The sequence below is a fragment of the Grampus griseus genome (genome assembly GCF_964374135.1).
Source record: "Grampus griseus genome assembly, chromosome: 2".
Taxonomy (NCBI): domain Eukaryota; kingdom Metazoa; phylum Chordata; class Mammalia; order Artiodactyla; family Delphinidae; genus Grampus; species Grampus griseus.
The window spans coordinates 87,985,202-88,006,855 of NC_139018.1; the positions used below are offsets into that span (position 1 = coordinate 87,985,202).

Consider the following 21,654-nt stretch of genomic DNA (forward strand, 5'->3'; position numbering starts at 1 on the left):
TTCTATCACAGCCCCAGGGGCTTCACTGCCTTGTCATGAGGCTGTGCTTTCTTTTCAAGGCTGTTGGGAAGTTACGGAACCAGCGATGCTGCGTAAATGGTTGTGGCTACCCACCCAAAAGGAGTGGTTATGAAGCATGTCCACCTTCCCCTTCAGTTTCTCCCCACAGCCTGGCCTGAAAGCTCACCGCATGCTTTTACTGGTTGAGTGGTACACCTGGCTGGGGCCCAGACTCCTGAAGACATAGTGGTGGGGGGAAGGGGCAAGACATCCTGGATCAGGGAAGAACCACTGTGGCCACTTCAGCATGTCCAGCCTTTTGCCTTTAACCATCCAAAGCCCTTCACTGGGGTGGAGTGAGTGGAATGCTGAGCTTTTGAATTATGCTGGGCCTACATTTTTTTCATTTGTTTAATGGGAGATGTCAAGTCGGGGAGGAGATCATCCTCTGGGTTCCCTCCTCTGTGACTAGACGACAACCTGTCCAGGAGCCCTGAGGGTTTGGCTAGGGATGAGGCTTTCCCTGAGCTCCTACCTTCCTCTGCTAGACAGTTCCCCAGCCCCACCCCACCCCCTTCTCCATTTTGCCTTTAGGAGGTCTTCACTGGCCTTAGGCACTCCTTGCGCCACTCAGGAGTCCCAGCCTGAGTCCCCTGCTGCCTCTGTTTCCCTGTCATCCCTAGGTGATTTGTTGGCCTGGGAGAGAGAGCAGGAAGCCAGCCCCAAACACATAAGCACCGGGGGCTGCATCCTTTCTGAGTCTGCCCAGAGAAGCCAAGCTCCAGCCTACCCTCTCTATATCACATTTATATAACATCTGTCACTTTTCTTGCTTGGAATTCAACCTCATTCTCACATTTGATTCTGGCAACCAGGCTAGGAGGTAGACAGTTCAGGCATGTGTACTCCCATAGCCAGAAGAGGAAACCAAGGTCCAGAGCAGATAAGTGACCTGCCTAAGATCACACTAGTGGACTGTCAGCCGCACAGTATCCTGGCCTCAACCCAGTGTTCTGGCCCCCAAGCAAGACTCTGTCCACGGAACACACACACACACACACACACACACACACACACACATACACACACACACGGTAGGAAGCTGAGTCAAAGCAAGGTTTCCAATTAATCTGAGAAAGTAAAGTCCAGGAAAGCAGAGATTTCTGTCTGCTTTGTTTATCACTTAATCTCCAGTGCCTAGGTCAGTGCCCACTATGTAGTGGGTGCTTATCAAGTGTTTGTTGAGTGAATGAAAGATTCTTGGGAGAGAGTCAGTCTCCTGCCATTTGCTACACACTCTGGTCTTAGCCCAGCCCCAGGCCTTGATTCATAGGGGCCTCAAGAGGCCCTGACTCTCCTGAACTGCTGGAGCTCATTCTCTCTGTCCTTTGTCTTTTTTCTAGGGTCTCCATTTTAGGGTGTTCTAACAACTGAGCCCTATTAACATTTTCATCATGGGCTTCCGCTTGGCTCTGGCATGGACACTCCTGGTTGGGCCATGGGTGCCCATGGGTGAGTACAGATTGGAGGAGAAGCACAGCATCCCAGCATCCTCTGGGGTCCTCCAAGGACAGAAGCTGTGTCATATTCACCTCTGTATCCCTAGTCCCTAGCTAACCCAGCACGCTGCACATGGTAAGTGCTCATTTCAAGCTTCTTGACTAGATGAATGGATAATGGAATGAAAAATTTCCCCAAATACACAGAATTAGGGAGCCTTCATCTGCTGTGTCAGCACTTCCTGTTTTATTCCTTACAAACTGGGGGCCCTTTCTCTCTCTTCTGTCTTCTTTCTTCACGCAGTAAGGACCCCTGACACCCCATAGAGGAAAAGACTGATCAGACACACAAAACAATAAAGGATCTTGGTATCGGACTGGACCCAAAGCTAAAGGGAAGTCGCCAGTGTTTTAACACAATGTGATAAAAACAAAAACAAAAATCAATAAGATCCGGGAGTTTCCTGGTGGCCTAGTGGTTAGAATTCTGGGCTTTCACTGCCGTGGCCTGAATTCAATCCCTGGTCGGGGACCTGATGGCATGGCAAAAAAATAAAAATGAAAAAAAAATATATCCATAAGCGTTTGTTACTTCAGCTTTGGACAGTCTCTTATTAGAATCTGAGGCCATTCTCTGTAGTCTGGGTCTCTGAGGAGAAAAGTGAGCTTAAGGTGCCACAAATTAGGTTAAAAGAGCAAGTCTCTGATCATCAGGGGTGGGGGATGCACCAGGAGAAAGCAGAGAGAATCTGTGGCGTGATTGGTCTTGGCTGGAGGCGATAGCATGGTGAGGCAGCCCGAGCAGTTTCTCCCTTGCCAAAGCTGCTCACGTTCCCTTTCCTCCCAGTCCTCTCCTTGCCTTGGCCTTGGATTTTCCTTTTTTCCCCCGGCTTTTAACTCTTATTCCCAGAGGTATTCTCCCCCATACCCTACCCAAGAGGCGGCCTCCTTGTTCTGCCACCAGTTCATCTTATTTTAGAGACCACATGTATGTGGCTGCCCTAGTTCCTGCCCCATGTCCTGGATCCTTAGTTGAGTTCTTTGCTCAAACATCAGGGCCTGAGTCATCTACCTTCTCAGACCCCCTGGCGAGTGTACGTATGATGTGTGCTGACGTGCGTGCTCCCAGGGCATGGGGCAGGAAAGTAGCTCTGAGATCCTGTCCTTGGTCTGAGTGGAGAGACAACCGGAGGAATGGGTCTCTCTCTGGCTGATGAGAGTCCTTTTCTTTTCTCTGTTCTCTGAGGTGAGCAGACAGGGAGCCTAAGCCCTGTAGCCTCCTAGTTTGGGGAAAGGACTCTGGCTGGTCATCTGATCTACTGACCAGAAGGATCCTTGCTCCACTTCTGATTCTAGACCCTTCCTTCTGCCCCCACTGCCTGAGTTCTTTCCTCAACAGCTGAGTGCTTCCTCCTAGACCCTAGTTTTTGGAGAATAAAATAGGGTCAATAGAGGAATCATATGGGGAACATGATGCCCCAGAAGAGGAGGCAGCAAGGTTATCCACATGACCAGTCAGTCCCTGATCTCACCGAAGAAACTGGGGAAAAGATAGGGGTAACAATAGGCCCCAAAGCCACAGCCCCATGGCCCATACCCTTGCTCTGAGAGCGGCTCAACGAGAGAGAGCCAAGCCCCTCTCCATATTTCCCCTGCCCAGGGGTGAGTCACAGAATGACATGTCCTTCACTGGGTGGAAGAGTGGCTGACTCTTGCACTGTATGATGTTTTAGGGCTGGGAACAGTTTCTGTCCTGTCCCCCAGGGAGTTGGGGTGTGAGGGCAGTAGAAGGCTCCTACATCCCTTGCGCCACCGCCACTGTTCTCTTTCACCCTCCTCTTCCTCTCTGAGGCCATTTATCAGCACACACTGGCTACACCACTTTAGTGCTCCCTGCCATAGTTGTCCAGTGAGCCGCTTAAAGACTGGGCTTGAGTTTGGACATACCCTGGGTAAACTCCCTCCATACCCTACCTCCTGCACTGTGCTGGGTATCCACTTTCTGCTGCTGGCCTGTCCTCTCATGCACTGATTCGCTCAGCTGCCCCTTCCCTCTGTTCTCACACAGGAGCTCAGAACCCCATTTCATGGGAGGTGCAGCGATTTGATGGGTGGTACAACAACCTCATGGAGCACAGATGGGGCAGCAAAGGTAGGTGAGAGCCAAGTGGAGATGGAGCCCCAGGGTCAGGGAGGTAGCCACCGCTAAGGGGCAAGGGCTGGCAGGTACCAGCGAAGGCTCACCCATTCCTAAGGTTTTAGGATCTGTGGTGTGGAAGGGAGCCTGGCAGAGAGGTCAGGGAGCCCCCTGAGGATTCATCCTTGCCCCTACCCCTCCTACTCTAGGCTCCCGGCTGCAGCGCCTCATCCCAGCCAGCTATGCAGTTGGTGTGTACCAGCCCTTCCGAGAGCCTCATTTGCCCAACCCCTGGGCACTTAGCAACACAGCCATAAGGGGCCCCGCAGGGCAGGCCTCCCTGCGAAACCGCACAGTGCTGGGAGTGTTCTTCCACGAGAGCCTCAACCTCTGGGGAAGGGAAGCCAGTGGGGTCAGCTGGACACCTCTGTGTCTGAGGCGGGGAGTCAGGGAATGAAGGGAGAGAGTGATGGAGGGTCTGAGAGAGGGGGTGAGAGATGGAAGAGGAGGCAATGGGGTGGGGTAGGGGTCGGAGCAGGGGGAGAACGTCTGCTTGGGGGAGGCATAAATCTGCGTCCCCTTGAGTTGTTGATGGGAGTGGGGTTAGAGGAGCATGGAAATAATCTGGTAGGTACTCTTGGGGGGACTCTGTTCTCACTCTGCCCCTGTGGCTCCTAGGACAGGTTCAGGGCAGGGTTCTGATTCTGGTAAGAGGGCTGGGGGGTGGGCCAGCAAAATGGGGGTGCCAAGTGGGCCTGACTGCAGTGCCTGTGGGTTGTTGGCTCCCAGCAGGAATGCTCAGCTCCTGCTGGCCATCCATGGTGCCCACACTTGCTATCCAGTGTCCAGTGTCCCACTGAGTCTGGCAGGCCCTTTGGGCAGCAGGCTCCCAGCTGCATTTTGGAGCTGGTGCTGCCAGCCCTACTGCTTAGGCACATTCACTGGGCACCTCCCAGTTACCAAGGAGAAGACCAAACTTACAAGGAAAACAGTTTGGATGAAGGCTTGGGAAGGGGTGGGGAGGTCAAGGCTTACACTTGACCGTAATGGCTTCTGAGTCTTTTGAAGCTTCAGGGGAAGCGGGTGGGGGGTCTAGATAGACTGCTTAGCGGCCCTCAGCTGGCCCTCCCACGCCTTCCCCCATTGCGGGCAGGCTACCACGTGCTCTCGGACCCGGTGAGCGTGGAAAAGCCTGGCTGCCCAGCCGAGTTCCTCAACATCCACATCCCGCCCGGAGACCCCGTGTTCGATCGCGACCAGAGCGGGGACGTGGTGCTGCTCTTCCAGAGGAGCCGCTGGGACCCCGAGACCGGACAGAGCCCCAGCAACCCCCGGGACCTGGTGGGCGGGGCAGGCGGCTGGGGGGGTGGGGTGGGGCGGGACCTGAGGCAGCTGTGGAGAGGCTCCCACCACCCGCAACGGCCGCCCGGCCCTCGCCCGCCCTGAGCCGCCTCGGCCACCCGACCCCCGGCTCAGCCTCCCGCTGTCCCCGCAGACCAACGAGGCGACGGGCTGGCTGGACGGCAGCGCCATCTATGGCTCCTCGCACTCCTGGAGCGACGAGCTGCGCAGCTTCTCCGGTGGGCAGCTGGCGTCGGGGCCCGACCCCGCCTTTCCCCGGAACGCGCAGGACCCGCTGCGCATGTGGACTGCGCCCGACCCCGCCACGGGACGGCGCGGGCCCCGGGGGCTGTACGGTGAGGCGGCGGGGGCGCGGGCGGGGGGCCGACGAGGTGCGCCCTCCTCGGGCCCACCCGCGCTCAACTCCTCCCCTGTGTCCCCACCGCGCGGGCAGCCTTCGGGGCGGAGCGAGGGAACCGCGAGCCCTTCCTGCAGGCGCTGGGCCTGCTCTGGTTCCGCTACCACAACCTGTGGGCGCAGAGGCTGGCCCGCCAGCACCGGCTCTGGGGGGACGAGGAGCTGTTCCAGCACGCGCGCAAGAGGGTCATCGCCACCTACCAGGTCGGTCGCGCGGCCCTGCCCCCACGTCCTTGTCCCCGGGAGACTCCGCTGCCCCGCAGAGCCCTCCATCCTTGGACAAGCCCACCCAGAAACACCCCTCCCCAGACAGCTACCGTCTAGGGAAAGTCCCTGAGAGTGATAAGGAGGCAAAGCGCTAGTTATACCAGAGGTTTTCTCGTGATTGTTATTTAGCTGCCCCTCCCCCCTGCCCTCGTTCCTCGTGGGCAACGGGAACCTCCTCCCCTCTCCTGTTTGAGTGTCTCTCCCGTGACTGCCCTGCCTGGTCCTCGTCTCACACCTAAGCCTTCCTTGAGCTCAGATCCTTCCTGGCCTGGCTGCTCCAGCGCTGGCCTCCCATTTCCCCCTCTCTTGACCCTCAGAACATCGCGATGTATGAGTGGCTGCCCAGCTTCCTGCAGCAAGCACCGCCGAATTACACAGGTGAGGGAGTTTGGGGAACACCTGGGCTGAGGAGGGGTTTGGGGAGGGGGAGGGGGTCAGGATACATAGGACAAAGAAGACAGGTGGGTTCGTGTGACGAGTGTGTGAGGGTAAAGAGCCTATTTCTCTTCTTACCCCTGTGGACAGAGTACCGCCCTTTCCTGGACCCCAGCATCTCTCCGGAGTTCCTGGTGGCCTCTGAGCAGTTCTTCTCCACCATGGTGCCCCCTGGCGTCTACATGAGGTGAGGGAGGGGCTCAGATGTTTGTGTGTTTGGAGGGGTGGAGGTGTATATTGAGAAAAATCTGCCTCAGGAGACCTCAGGACAGGCTTATCAATCAGAATTGTGCCCATTCCCCAGGGAACAGTGAATATGGAGGGAAAGAAGAACAACAGTTGTTTAAAAAGATACATCATTGTGGTTTTTGAGCACCTTAATGTCCATTTTTCTGCAGCTGGTTTAGATATTAATCCTCCAATTAAAGACGGGCTAACTGAGGTTCAGAGGGTGAGTCACAAAGCCCGCAGGTGTTGACACTACACTGGGGATATTTTTAGCTATAAGGACAGGAAGTGGGGCTTATAAGCCTTTGGAGGGAATTACAATAAAAATGTGTGAGAGCTGAAGAAAAGTATTGACTCCAAAATAATGAAAAATAAACTTAAAAATATACATATTAAATTAAAAGTATATAAAATAAAGCATGCAGTCTATTTTTTTACAATTGCGTTATAAGTTAAAACAGTTCATGGATTAGATTATTTTTACTCTGGACCAATTTCTGGATATGGCTTATGATGGCCAAGAAATCATAGTAATTGAGTTATACATAGACAAGTAATTTCAAAAGAACGATTAATAATCCTTTTTTAAATGTTTTAATTTACATATATAAAAAGATATATAAAGAATGTTGCCCACCATCCAGCTCTACAAGGATCAGGTCATTAGCCGCTGCAGTCGCCTTCTAACAGTACACCCTGAAAAGGAATTCGGGACAAAAAACAGGATAAGACACTCAGTGCTTTGGGAAAACAAACCCCTTAGATAGTTAGAGGTATCTCAGGAAAAAATTTTAATGGACCCAGATTGTTGCACCTTCCCATACACAGAAAAACACAAAAACCATTTACTGAGGTATCTGATCCTTGTGACTAGCAGTAACCTTTTACAGAAATGTATGTTTGACTGCACCCATTCCCTAGCCCAAATCCTATATATACTGGGTTCTCCCCCTCCCTCTTTGGAGCAGTCCCCTCAGAGCTACTAAGAGGCTGTTTCCTGGCCTATAGTCCTCAGTAAGTTTCCTGAATAAAATTGAAACTCACAACTCCTATGTTGTGCATTTTTTCTTTCAGTTGACAGTTTATCTGTCTCTGTCTCTTTCTCTATTGAGAGAGAGAAGAAGAGAGAGAGAATGAAACATGGTGAAATAAGGGATACACTTTTAGACGTTTGGTCTGATGTTTTCTTTATTTTTATTTTTTATTGCTTCCAAAAATTCAGGTTGTTCAGGACCTACCCTGACCACACACCACCTCAAGGAAGCAATAGCCTGGACCCTTGGCTCTAGCCTTGGAGACTAGAGCTGATGCCTGACATTGGGGCTTCATAGCCTCGGTCACCACTAACCTCCTTGCATTTCAGAAATGCCAGCTGCCACTTCCAGGGGTCATCAATAGGAACTCAAGTGTCTCCAGAGCTCTCCGGGTCTGCGATAGCTACTGGAGCCGAGAGGTCAGGGCTGGGGGCACATATGTGGGTGTGTGTGTGTTGTGGTGTGTGTGTGTGTGTGTCTGAGGGTGTGTGGTGAAGGGGGGCAGTAGGACTGAGGCAGCCAGCTGGGATGGGCTGGGGTAGAGGAAGCAGCCTGGGGCACCCCAGCCATCTCCCCTACCAACTGTCTGAGATGACCAGGTAGCTATACACCGTCAAACGTCAGTCCTCCATGCCCACCTCAGGGCTGTGTGAGGCACAGCAGGGGCCTGTGCAGATGTGGCTCTACATCTATCACTTCCTTCCAGGTTTTCCTTCTCCCTTGACAACTCCAGGTCCCCTGTAGGCAATGGAGTACCCCAGCCATCCCAGCCCCCAAGGAAATTTCCCAGTTAGACACACCAGGGCAGTGTGTGAATGTGAACATGTGGGGAGGGCAAGGTGGAGAAAGGAATTCTGAGAGATTACCAGGCATCATCTGTCCAGGCCAGTATGGGTAAAGACCATTGACCATTAATTTAAAGCAAAATCAGATACTTTGTGTAGAGTGTTCATAAAGGGGGAAGGCGGTGGGAGGAAAGAGGAAAGAGGCAAGCATAGAATCAGAGTCATGGAGCTGAGCTGAAAGAGACCTCAGTGTCCTGCTAATACCTGTTTATTATTTTATTTATTAATCCCTAAGGCCCTTTTTATTAAGGGCAGGACACTGAGTTCAGAGAGGTCCTGTCACACAGCTGGTTACTAACCGAGCAAGGACCAAGACCTAGATCTAGTGCCTTTGTCAACCATACCGTCGAGTTTCCTGAAATAGAAGCAAAGTTTTCGGTTCCTTGTGCTTGTGGAGACCTGTGTCCTAGCAGCATGAGCTTTGGATGGGGACATTGCGCACCCTGAGTGGGGAATCAACCTGTAGAGAAGCAATGGCCCCGCAGTTTGGGAGCAAATAGCAGGACTGGGTGGGCCCAGGACATGAACTGTGGGGTTGAGGGAGCCTGGCTGCCCAACCGCTGGCCTCATTAGCCATGCCTCTCTCTTCTCCCCACCCCCAAAGCACCCAAACCTACAAAGAGCTGAAGATGTGGACCCGCTGCTGGGCATGGCCTCCCAGATCGCTGAGTGAGAGGACCATGTGGTGGTTGAGGATGCATGAGGTGAGGCTGAGGCTGTCCCTGCAGGCTGTGTATGCCTGGCCCCTGGGAAGAAGTTCAGCTGGAGCTCCAGAGTTGGGCAGGGAGGGGTGCCCAGGGCTGGGAGCCTGCACTCTCTCGCTGCTAAGAGAGCTTCTGACCTGCTGACCATGGCTCCCTCTGTATGGCTCAGGTCCCTCTGGGGCTGATTGGAGCCTGGGGCATGGGCCAGAGGAGCTCCCTCAGACTTGGTATCTCATCCCGATTTCTTGCCTGGGCCACTGAAGTTTTTCCGCACAGACCACCTGGCCAGTTGCCTGCAGCCAGGCCGGGATCTGGGCCTGCCCTCTTACACAAAGGCCAGGGCAACAGTGGGCCTGCCTCCAGTTACCAGATGGCAGGACGTCAACCCTGCACTCTTCCGGAGTGATGGCACTGTGAGGAGGGGTCAGGACCCAGAGGGCAGGGTGGGAGGTCCAGGGCACACTGGCTTGAGACATGGAAGATGGGCGGCGAAACACATGCATCAGAGACAAGCACCTGGTGAGAGGGGCAGGGCTCACACAGGTCGCTTTTCCCAGTATCACACACCAGGATGGAGGTTACCAGACCAGCAGGATTAGGCTTTAGACTCTGTGACTGTGCAGATCCAGCGAATGTTTATTGAGCATTTGTTGCATGCCAGGCACTTAATAGGGTTCATCTCATTTACTCTTCCCAACAACTCCCTAAATGGGTTTAGAAGGTCCTTGACTCAGGAACAAGCTATACTTTCATGCACCAATATTTGAGCTGCTTTTGAGGAGTCAGCTGTCATACCCTGAGCTACCCGCTGGACAAATGGCATTGCCTGCCAGCCAACAGACCAGTTTTGGCTGCCTTAACATCTTGGCACAGCATTGTTTCTACAAGTTGGTGCCTATTTTATTGTGTTTGCCCTTACTATTTTATAACATTGTTGGAAAGTAGAAAATTGAAAGGCTATAAAGAAGTGATATGTACATGAGACTTGTAACCTTTTATAAAATCAGTAGGTAGATAGGAATCACCAGCTATGCCAAAGGTAGCAAATCTTTAACTTTGGACTTCCCTGGTGGTCCAGTGGTTAGGACTGGATGCTCTCACTGCCAGGGCCCCGGGTTCTATCCCTAGTCGGGGAACTAAGATCCCACAAGCCTCTTGGTGAGCCAAACAAAAACACGTAATTCTATGAGAGAAACCAAAGGAATGAACTTCTAATGGTATAATTTCAGACGCGTGTGGCTATTTTCATGGATGGTGTGTATATGGGGCAGGGGAGGAACAGGAGGTTTATTAAAGAATAGAAGTCCAGATCCCTAGGGTCCTTTTTCAGTCCCCCAACTCTGGCTGGCTGGAGTCCTAGAGCTTGGGCTGAATGGGTTGAGCACCCCCAGTGGGCTGGTCCCAGGCTCAACCCCACCCTGTCTGGTCTTCCTTAGCCTTAACACAGTGCAGGCCGTGTGGTGAATGTCTACCTCTTCTCCATCAGCCCACTCAGCATCCTTTCCTGCCTCTTACCTGGCCTCTTCCATGACAACGGGTGAGTGAGTGTGTATATGTGTGTGTGTGTGCGTGTGTGTGGCCTGGCTCGGGGGTGAAGGGGGTGGAATCCTTTGCAGAAATTCTCTTGGTTCAGAGGAGTGTGTCACCCTCCAAGTTACAGGACAATGACCAGCCTGAGTCCCCAATCCCAAGTCACAGAAAGGGAGACTGGTGACTGGTGTGGGGTGCTTCCTCTGGAGGATCCTTTCTGGAGGTCCCAGACATCTCCTCACAGGATCCGTCCTTGCTTTCCCTAACCCTCAGGTCTGAGTTCCCCCAGAAGTGTTACTGGTGGTTCTTCCAGACCATGCCAGGTGAGAGCCCTCTCTGCTCTGTGAATTTCTGGGCCTGCCTCTGAGTTCCAGGCTCTGGGTTCTGTCTGCCACGGGCAGCCCAGTCGCTCTCACTCAGCCCTCACAGTCTTCACGGTGAGCCAGGCTCTGCCCTTGCCCCGAGCGCTCTCCTGGGCAGTAGGAGACTCTGCATTCCAGGCCTTCTCTCAGGAGCTTAGCTGGGCTTCTGCCCTGGTTCTGAGCTAGTCCCTCCCTCTGAGGAATGGGAGTGCACCCCTCCAGCCCCGACACACACACCTACCATGACAGTGACTTTGAGGAATGCTATGCCCCAGCTGCATGCGGGAGGGACCAGGCTCTTTGTGGAGCCTGGTGGACGCCCCCTCCCCTTCTCCCCCTCCATTCTGTAGTCTGTCTTGACAAGAGCTGTTTAGGGGCATATTCCTAACTCCCCATAATCACCCATTTTAGAGCTATTAGCTGTGAATCTATTCAAATGCTTCTTGAAGCTATTTATATTTTCACTCTGTTCCCTCCTTGGGGTAAGATGTTTTCTGCACTCCTTTCTGTGAAACACAGCGTGTTGTTTTTCATTTTTCTTTAAATCCTGAAACGATCGGCTTTGAACTTCAGGGAATGCTTGCTAACTCCTGCACACTGGGGTTTACTGGATCAGGCCGCGTTTATGCCCTTCTCTCCATTCAGGACTTTACAGGCTTTGGCTAGATCCCTTCTTAACCTCTGCTTTTCCACACTACAGGGCTCTAATCTTCTTCACTTCTGCCTCTCTCCTTGATCACTTGAGGGGCCGTTATCTGGAATGGCTCCAGTATTGCCCTCCTGTGCACCCCTAGCCTGGGATCCCCTTTGAGAGGAGGGATCTCCCACCAGGTCTGGGCCAGATCCATGGGGGCTCTGGTGATGAGCAGCGACAGTGTGGTCCCACTCGCTCACTAACAGTGCCAGTGCTCATGCTTGGTGCTGTGGCTGCCAGGTACAGTGCAGCTGGAATGCTGGCCAAGCCTCGACTCCCTGATGGCCGGGCCTACGATGTCCAGAGTTCCACAGAGGGCTCAGAGCAGCTGCCCTGTACATTCATTCATTCAGCACACATGTCCATAAGGCCCATGGTGTGCCAGGCCCTGCACTAGGCACTCAGGTGCAGTGGTGAACTAGCCTAGCCTGGTCCCTGTTCTTGTGGACCTGAGAGTCAAGAAAGTGACAGACGTAAAACAAGTAATGACACAGGTGCTTGAAAAATAACCATCATGACAAGGTCCGCGAAGGACAAGTAGGATCTGTTGAGATGAAAGGTACCTGTGATCAGTGGTGTCGGAGAGAGGAAGAGGGAAGGATGCTGGGCTTTCCGCCCCCTGCCTGGAGCTGTGGAGTGGAGAGGGGACCCTGGCAGCCTCAGAACAGCCCCCTCTGTGAGGCCCTGCGCCTCTGCCCTTCACCCCATGTTCATTTGCAGGTCTCACGGGGGTCATGCTGCTCCTGGTTCTCGCCGTCATGTACGTCTTCGCCTCCCACCACTTCCAGCGCCGCAGCTTCCGGGGCTTCTGGCTGACCCACCACCTCTACATCCTGCTCTACGTGCTGGTGAGGGCTTTTTGCTGTGAACCAGGCCAGCGGAGTCTGGGCAGATGTTCCCAGGGAGGCAGTGATGCCTGAGACATCAGTTCTCCATCCCCTTAGTTATTTCAAGTATCCTCTTCACTTCTCCGTATCTCTCTCAAAAGGTGGAGCTTATATAGTATGGGGCTCTCAGGTAGGCTGACCCAATATGCGGCACTTGGAAGACTGACTCCCTGGCATGGGATTTGTAGTAGCAACCTTACCTGGCTGATCTGCATTCCTTCCAGACACCCCACATCATTTCTGCCCAGTCAGTCTTTCCCTACCTTTGGGTGGTGGTTTGGGTTCTTGGGTGGACTGTCTGCATTGAAGGGAGCGTCACCTTCTTAAAGAGAAACTTACCTTAAATAGGTTCTGCCACTTTTGTTCTGATCCTGTTTTCTGGGGTGTTAGCTACATCCATCCAGCTAGCTAAATGCCACCTGTAAAGTTAATGAACTTGCTCAAAATGTCTTCATTGGACTGTTGATAAAATGGATTTTTAAGACTCCACCTCTCCCCTTTCCTTCTTAACCTGGGCCCCTGCCTCCCTTCCTTCACATTCCCTCCCTTCTTCTCTCCTGTTCCCTTTTCACCTTTCCCTGGCTTTGTCCTCAGCTGCTTCAGCTGGCTATTTCCAGAGATGACTCTGATCTGTGCCCCTATGTCATGGCTCTACTTGGCCTGCCTTTCTCACAGACACAGGCATTTCCCCGAAGGGCACCCTGAGGGCCTTGCTGAGAAGTTAAACCAAGTCCCAATGCTCTGATGTCCCCATTGATGATAGCTTGGCTGCCAGCATTCAAGAAGTGCAGAGCCCAGATGGCTGCCCTATCACCTGGCTCCAGGCAGAACTGCACACAGGGGTCTCCTTTGTCCTGAGACAAGGGAGAAAGGTCATCATTGCCTGGGTCAGGCTGGTGCTGGGGTGCAGTCCGTCTTCACTGGTAGGTAGGAGGGTCTGCTTCCAACCTGCTCAGCACTTCATGGTTCTGAAGATGACTATCCAGCCTGGGCTTAGGATGTTTCCTAGAACCGATGACGTTAGTTTCTCTGGAAATTGTGGCTAATTTATGCCTCCCTCCCAACGTTCCTGATAATGGGTACAGCCCTAGCATCTGGGTTACTGTTTCTGTTAGGGGTGGAAATGATGGTCTTGTTTCTGGTGATAAAGCAGCTTTTTTGAACTAGACGGGAGACCCAGAAGAGTGGCCAGCCTGGTACCCTGAGACCAAGACCGGTTTCTGATTTATCCCCGGTTGTGGGGATCACTGGGGGATCCAGAAGGGAAGTTAGCAGCTCAGAAAGGTGCAGGCCACTCTGCTGGGAAGTCCTAGCCCCTGCAGCTTGGGAGCATCTCATCTGGGGGGAGATCAGAGCCAAAGCACCTGCTGCCTTCCTGTTTATCTCAGGTATGGCCACTTGACCTCTGGCAGAAAGAGAAGTTACAAGTAAACGACCCCAGTGTGGAGCAGACCCTGGGGAAGGGTGTCCAGGCTCCTGATCCAGGCTGTAGAGGGTGGAGTTAGCACAGCAGAAACTGAGCTGGCAGGCTGTTCCCCAGGCTCCTCAGTCAACCATGACCCTGCAGCAGCTTTGTGGTTTAAAGGTAGAGCCAACACCAAGCAAGATGTATAAACAAAGGAGTATGAAGTCACCTTGACATTGTTCTCAGCCTGGTTGGATTCTCAGAAAGCCTTGGGGGTGGGCGTGGGCTCCTTAATGAAAGAGGAACTTGGGAAAACTGGAGCCAATTGAGAGAAGAGCCCAAGGAGGTTTGAGTTAGCTCTGTGGAGAAAGTTTCAAGAATAGGGTAACACTCAGCTGGAGGAATGGAGAGCTGAATGAGGAACCAGAGTTCACTTTAACTGTTATGTGTTGAGGGTCTAGTATATACTTGCTCTGTGCTAGGCCCAGCAGAGGAGGGGGAGACTCTAAGCTCTGCCCTCAGGAACTGAGGATTTGCTGCAGAGATAAGTGCCATGCATGTGAAATGATCAAAATGAACAGATAATACAGGATTAATTGCTGAGCTGAGTGTTCCAGTCAGTCAGTTAGAAGAGCTCATTGAAGGGAGTTTCGTTTGGGCCAAACTGGTTAGAGAAGACTTTGGGGAGAAGGTGGAACTTGTGCTAAGCTTAAGGAGAGATAAGCTAAGGTTTGACAGGGCAGAGTGGAAACTGAAGAGCATTCCAGGTGGAAGGAAGGGCATGAGGGACTTCCCTGGAGGTCCAGTGGTTAGGACTCTGTGCTTTCACTGCCAAGGGTCGAGGTTCAATCCCTGGTTGGGCCAAAAAAAAAAAAAAGAAGAAGAAGGAGAAAGGCACGAACAGTGGTGCAGAGGTGGGAATGATGGTGGAATATTCGGGGCACAGAGGAGATGGGCCTGGCTATGAGTGGCCAACAGGGCAGTAGGTGGTGGCAGGACATGGTGGACCTGTGCAGGCTGCAGCTGCAGCTGAAGGGCTGTGGCTCAGCTGAGAGGCTGCGCCAGGTGGGAGATCATAGAAAGAGAAGAGCAGAGGGTGAGGAAATCAGGCTTGGGCAACACACAGGATTGGGGGTGGGAGAAGGAGCAGAGCCAGTGCAGGAGATAGAAAGTAAACAGCCAGAGAGGGAAAGAGGGAGAACCAGTAGAGCACTGTTGCAGAAGTGGCAAGGCGGGGGTGGTCACTAGGGCCACAGGCTGCCAAGCACGGGAGCGAATGCAGTCTGAAGGGAGACCTCGGGGTTTGGTCACTTGTGAGCCCTCTGTGAGCAGGTCCTGAGAAGACGTGGAGGCGGGAGCCAGGCTGACCATACTCAGGACCAAGCAAGTGGGAAGAAGGGGGCAAGTCGTGTCTGACCACATTAGACCAGCTTGTTGGGGAAAGGACCGGAGCTGGACAATACCTGTCAGTTATTTCATGGAAAAGGAGGACTGGTTAGGTGTTCTTAGTCTCCAAAGGGACAGGGTAAATTGGGGAAACTCCTTCCATTAACTCAGTAATTACTGAGCACCTACCATGTGCCAGGCAGAAACTGATTGGAGCTGAGAGTGTCATGGCAAATGAAATGGACACAGTCCCTACTCCTCTAGTCCAGTGGGGAGAACAACAGTAAACATGTCCATGGATGAAGGAACACAAGTATCGTGGATGACGACAATGCTCTGAAGGGAGTTAACAGGGAGAAGGGATAGAGAGGGCTGGGTGAAGGCCTGAGGAGGTGGCATTTCTGCTGAGACCTGAAAAGTGAGATGGATGGGAAGAAGTAGGGGAAAGGCATTCCCAGCAGAGGGAGCAGCAGGTGCAAAGTCCTGAAGCAGAAAGGACTTGCCGTGTTTGAAGAACAGGGAGGGGGAAATGCTGGCAGGTAGAGGCCAGAACATTGCAAGGCCTTGTGGTGCAATGGGAAATCATCTAAGGCCTTTTGAGCTGGGAATGACGTGATAAAACAAACTTTAAAATGTCACACTGGCTGTCTTGGAGAGAATGGATCACAGTGGGGCAACCCAGTGGAAGACCAAGTAGGAGGCTACCGCATGAATGCAGGTGGCTTGGTCTAGGATGGTGTCAGGAAGATGCAAATAGTCTCATTAACATAAGTGCTTTGGAGGATGGGTTGGGAGAGGTTAAGTTTTGGAGCCTGGAAGGAACATGGCACCTGGTGAGGTGAGAATTGGATGGGCCAATTGGGAAGGGATGCAGGGGTCAGACCCTGTTGTGAGTGTGGCTTGGATCTCAGCTATACTCTTTGCTCTATCCAGCTCATCATCCATGGCAGCTTCCCTCTGATCCAGCTGCCCCGTTTCCACATCTTCTACCTGGTCCCAGTACTTACCTACATGGGGGACAAGCTGGTGAGCCTGAGCCGGAAAGAAGGTGGAGATCAGTGTGGTGAGGGCGGAGCTGCTGCCTTCAGGTGCCAACATAGAGGCTGGTGGTACTGAGGAAGCTGACAGGCCAGGGGCAGAGCCTGGACCTTGAAATCTCCTGGCCTGGCCCAGTGGAGTTAGCAGGGTCCTTGAGGTGGTAGGGATGAGGGAGCTGGTAAGAGAGGCTCTTTGCCAGGGGACCTGAGCCTCTCTCACAACAGAGAGAGGAGGAGCCCAGGCCAGGCTGACCACCAACCCCAGTGCTGCCCAGCACCCCCTCAGGGTAGACGTGGCCTGAGGGGAGTAATGATCTCTGATCGCGGGAGGCCTCCTCTGTCATATTCCAAAAGCAGAGCTGAGGCTGCAGGTTGGGGAACTCTCTAGGGGTCACATTGTTGCTGGGTTCAGGACAGCCACCTCCCACCCACCTTCCCTCCTCAGGAGTGACCCACCTCGAGTTCCAGCGGCCCCAAGACTTTGAGTACAAGTCAGGACAGTGGGTGCGGATCGCCTGCCTGGCTCTGGGGACCACAGAGTGCCACCCTTTCACCCTGACTTCTGCGCCCCACGAGGACACGCTTAGCCTGCACATCCGGGCAGCAGGGCCCTGGACCACCCGCCTCAGGGAGATCTACTCACCCCCGACGGGTGACAGCTGTGCCAAACATCCAAAGGTGCCCAGACCCAGGCCGGATGCACCACATGCTCCCACAGTCCCTTAGCAGGCCTCGGTCCTGCTGCCCCAGACTCCCCACTGCGTTCCTCCCTTCCCCTATCCAGAGACCGATTCTTCCAGATGATGCTACAAGCCCCCCACTACTCCCCACTCCATACACCTACCTGCATTTCCCTGCCTCCCATTTCTGGCTTCAGAACTATGGTGGTAGCCGAACTTAACTCAAACACACTCCCCTCCCTGCAGCTGTGCCTCGATGGACCATTTGGAGAGGGCCACCAGGAGTGGCGTAAGTTTGAGGTGTCCGTGCTGGTGGGAGGGGGCATTGGGGTCACCCCCTTTGCCTCCATCCTCAAAGACCAAGTCATCGGTCAGCTGCCAAGTGTTCTGTAGGAAGGTGAGTGTCCCCTCCTCCCACCAGCCCCTGGCCCCCTGCTCCCTATCACCGTGTCCATCTGAACCTGTCTCCTGCCTCTGTCCTTGGCCTCCCTGGTCTGGGAAAGGCTGAGTTGGCCTGACCCCAAGGGACTTGGGGTATTCCTGGACCCTAAGGGACAGAGTTGTTTTGCTGATGCCTTCCAGGCTCTTCCCTCAGTTAGGGGGTGCCCCACGTAGGATGTGCTTCTGAGAGTCCCTCCAGGCAGCGTTGGAGAGGAAGCCAGCACTTGAAGCACTGTCCGGTCCGGTCGGGAGAGGGAAGGGCATACTTGGGGTGGGGCACAAGTGAAACTGGCTCTGCTCTCAAGAGGAAGAGGAGGGGAGGCAGCAAGGCAGGGCTGGCGGGCCTGGATGGCTCTAGGAGCACAGCCCAGGCCCTGAGGCCCCTCCACACCAGGCCCCTTCGCCTCACCCTGGCCCTGGTGGCAGGCCCCTGCTTGTCTCTCTGGGCCTGGCAGGTGAGTCAGGGCCACAGGAATGCAGCGGGCAGAGGCCCAGCCTGTATGCTGTCAGCACTCAGAGGGTGACAGCTCCCCTGCCCCTCTGTCCGTACCAGCTCTGTCTCTGCCTCTTAACTCACACAGCCCCGTTTCTCCCCATCAGAAGCTGGAGGTGGGTACCCCCCGGGGCAGCTTCCATTCCCCTGGTCTCTCTTTGAGCCCATGCCCATCCACTCCAGGCAGCCAGCTGGGTCTTTCCAGAGGCTGTTCTGTGACATACCCCTTAGCGGGACCCTCTGCCTCTGGGCAGCCTGTAGGTTGGGAGCCTAGCAGCCTGAGAAGGGCCCACTGGAGGGAGTGGAAGGTCAGGCTCGGCAAGAGAAAGCTGCTTCCCACCCCAGCAGACCTTCAGCTCACTTGACAGACTCCTTTATCATGGCCCCAGGCTATTGCTCACTTCCACTGCTCTGTGCCCTGGGGCAACACCATCTTCTGCCTCAGAGCATGGCCCTGTGGCCCCATACATTTCCACCTCCCCAGGCTATCTGGGGAGAGGCACAAGCTGCTAGAGACCAGAAGACTTCTATTGGTGTGATGATTCCTGGGGTGTAGGGAGCCTGAGATGAGCTGGGTCCCAAGCTCTAGCCCTGTCCCCAGATCTACTTCATCTGGGTGACACGGACCCAGCGGCAGTTTGAGTGGCTGGCTGACATCATCTGGGGGGTGGAGGAGAATGACCACCAGGACCTGGTGTCCGTGCACATCTACACCACCCAGCTGGCTGAGAAGTTTGACCTCAGGACCACCATGCTGGTACATCAGGGCCGGCCAGGCAGAGCAGCTCAGTGATGTGGGTTGAGGGTAAGGATGGCCAAGGCAGGTGGGTGGACCCCATTTGGACTAGGAGCTGACCCTGGCTCTGCCTGGCTGTGACCTTCCTCCTCTACTCCCTCCCCCAGTACATCTGTGAGCGGCACTTCCAGAAGGTGCTGAACCGGAGTCTGTTAACGGGCTTGCGCTCCATCACCCACTTTGACCCCCCTTCGAACCCTTCTTCGACTCTCTGCAGGAGGTCCACCCAAAGGTCAGTCCCACCCCATATTCAGGTTTTCTTCACCTTTGTTTGGGGTCTGAGCAAAGCTCCCAAACCTGCTCCATAGGGGAAGGAGAATCCACCCCCAGGGATATTGGTGGGGTAATGGAATGGAAGGGGAGAGGTATGGGTCACCCTGAGGGGCAAAGGGAGGAATCAGGCAGCAGGGACTTGCCACCTCTGAAGCCGTGATGTCTTGTCCAGAAGGAAAGGCTTGGTGGTTGGGCTGGTCCTCACCACAGACTCAGAATTATCCTTACCACTAATGCTGTCCAGCCCTCACCCTGGACACCAAGCTAACCTTCACCACGAACACTATGCTAGCCACACTCTCATAAAAACTGGGCTAGCCCTCAATGAGACACTAAACTGTCCTCAACTTGGACATTGATTAACCTGGCCCCTATTGGAAACACTGATCTTGCACCTGAAGCTAGCAAATGCGTTGGAAAACGGTAAAGGCTGGACGCACAGAGAGCAAGTCTACCAAAATTGAGTGAGTTTTATAAACATTGAGGCAGCCCTCACCACGCATGGTACAAAGCAAACCTTCATCAGGAACACGGAATGGTCCTCACCAAGGACTCTTGCTGGTCTTTAACATGAACATGGAGCTAGCCCTCCCTCTGAACACTGAGCTAGCCTTCACTTCTTCCTCCAACAGGTCCAGAAGATCGGGGTGTTTAGCTGTGACCCCCATGGCATGACCAAGAATGTGGAAAAGGCCTGTCAGCTCATCAACAGGCAGGACGGGATTCATTTCTCCTACCATCATGAGAACTTCTAGGCCTCCTGCCCAGGGCCTCTGCCCACTGCCCAGCTGAGCAGAGGTTTGGCCCCATACCTCACCTCTAGCTTTCCTGTTTCTGGCTCCCTCAGCCGTCTCCCCATTCGCACCTCCCAACCTTGGTCCAGGTGGCCATGGTTAGTCACCTCATGCGGGTTCAGGGACTCCCAGGCCCGGAAGCTCTCAGCCTGGAGAAATGCAAGGCACTGTGTGGGGACTAGAGGTTGGGAAGTTGGAGAGCTAGTATTGCTTTGGGGCAAAGTGACACCTCTTCTTCCAAAATAAGAAAAAAAATCAAAAAACTGGAGCAGAAAAATGGTGTTTGTGTGTGTGTGTGTGTGTGTGTGTGTGTGTGTGTGTGTGTTTAGGGGACTGTGAGCCTAAGGATGAAGTGGGAGCACAGATGCTGGCATCCTAAAACCCCTTCCCCCAAATCTCCCCTCCTCTGAGCTCCCCACTGTCAAAAGGGCTGGCAAATGCCTTAGAGAGGGTACAGGGTAGACCCACAGAGAGCAATTTACAGGACCCCCTCAGCACCCCATTCTAACAGCACAGTTGATCTTTTCTGCCAACTTTTTAAACGTGTACTGTAGTCAAAACCTGCCCCAACAGGCCTCAGTGCTCCTCAGCTCTTCTCTCCTCTTCCTGCTCTAATAGCCTTTTATAAATAAGCCACTTTCCTGCCTTAGGGTGGCTAAGGCACCCTAAGCCTTAGGGTGGGGTCCTCACGCAGCCAGCTCACCGAGGCTGGTCCACACGTTCTCTTTGAGCTTGCCTGTACCCACTGACTAAGGGAACCCCTCCAAGGCCAAGCGCCCCAGCTAGAGACCCCTTCCCCTGCTCAGGGGCACCTTTCCTGACAGAGGGCCTCTCAGGGTGGCTAGTGTGGGGCTCCTGAGGCCTGGTCAGGAGGGGCAGAGGGAGGTGTGAGGGCTTCTGGTGACGGTGGGCTGGGCACAAAGAAGGGAGCAGTGTAGCAAGACACAGCAGGAGTCTACAGGGAGCCAGAGCTCACTGGCTTGCCCCAGGACCTCAGTTACTCCTGGTCCTCTGAGCCATGGGAGGGTGGAGCACCTGTATGAGTGCCTGTATGAGTCTTCTGTGTAGTGAGATGACAGCAAGGAGACTGATGAGCACATCACCTAACCTCTTTGGGCCTCTGTTTTCTCATCTGCAAAATAACCGAATGCCCTCCAAGTCTACTTAAGCATAGGGCAACCTCTATGATGGAATGTTTGAAGCAGGACTCAATTTCAAGTGATCCTTTCCACTGTCCCCACAGAATTCTTGCATTCGTCAGATCACATATCCTCGATTTCGAGAAACTAGCCACTGGATTAGAAAATCCAAATTCCCGTGCTTCACACCACGCTTGGGAGTTGCAGGTATCCGTTCTGGAGGAGGCTCTCAGGCTGGGCAGCCGTCCCGAGGGTGTTAGTTCAGTGGGTCATCGGTCATTGGGAGCTTCTGTTCAGCTTGCTCATGGGAGCGGGAGGGCGGGCCTGGAGTGGTTTGAAAGCAGCTCCGCCTGGCGGCCCGGTGGTATTCCCCAGGGACTGGGCCCCAGGCCTCGGCGGGTTCCAGCTGCGGGCGCGGGCTGGGGGGCCGCCAGGGCCGCGGGCGGTGTGGCCCCTCCGGTAGAGGCGCGGCCATCAGGGGGCGCGCGCGGACGGCCCCGCCAGGCGCCACAGCCACGAGGGAGATCCGGGCCCGGGCTGGCCGGCTTCAGGTCTCGGGGTCGGACCCATCGGCCCGGGGCCGCGGGAGGCGCGGCAGGCCCCCGCTTCCTCTGGAAAGGAAACGCAGTCGGCCCGCCAGCTTTCCCGCCTCCGCCGGCGTGCGGCTTCCGCGTGGCAGGGGCGCCCCGCTCCCTCCCGCCTGGCGCGCTGCCTCTTTGTCTCTCCGTGGCTCCCCTCCTCCCAGACAAATGGCTGTTGGCAGGAAATTAGATGCGCTCTGTGGGAGCCGCGCTCGTCGGGGCGGCGGGGAGGGGGCGCCGCGCGGCAGG

General features: G+C 54.4%; 1 protein-coding gene across 1 annotated transcript; it reads left to right on the forward strand.

The window, feature by feature from the left end:
* Positions 1-1,454: 1,454 nt before the first annotated feature.
* Positions 1,455-19,646, forward strand: LOC309818499 (dual oxidase 1-like; the record flags this gene model as incomplete). The annotated part of the gene is given in 24 exon segments (XM_082648242.1): positions 1,455-1,512; positions 3,568-3,651; positions 3,846-4,043; positions 4,790-4,977; positions 5,132-5,333; positions 5,432-5,598; positions 5,979-6,039; positions 6,187-6,283; positions 7,688-7,707; positions 7,710-7,777; positions 8,808-8,872; positions 9,116-9,320; positions 10,353-10,444; positions 10,711-10,760; positions 12,214-12,341; positions 16,105-16,212; positions 16,214-16,259; positions 16,654-16,886; positions 17,135-17,247; positions 17,249-17,285; positions 18,424-18,579; positions 18,726-18,797; positions 18,803-18,850; positions 19,524-19,646. Coding segments are annotated over 24 exon segments (2,619 nt in total).
* Positions 19,647-21,654: the final 2,008 nt, after the last annotated feature.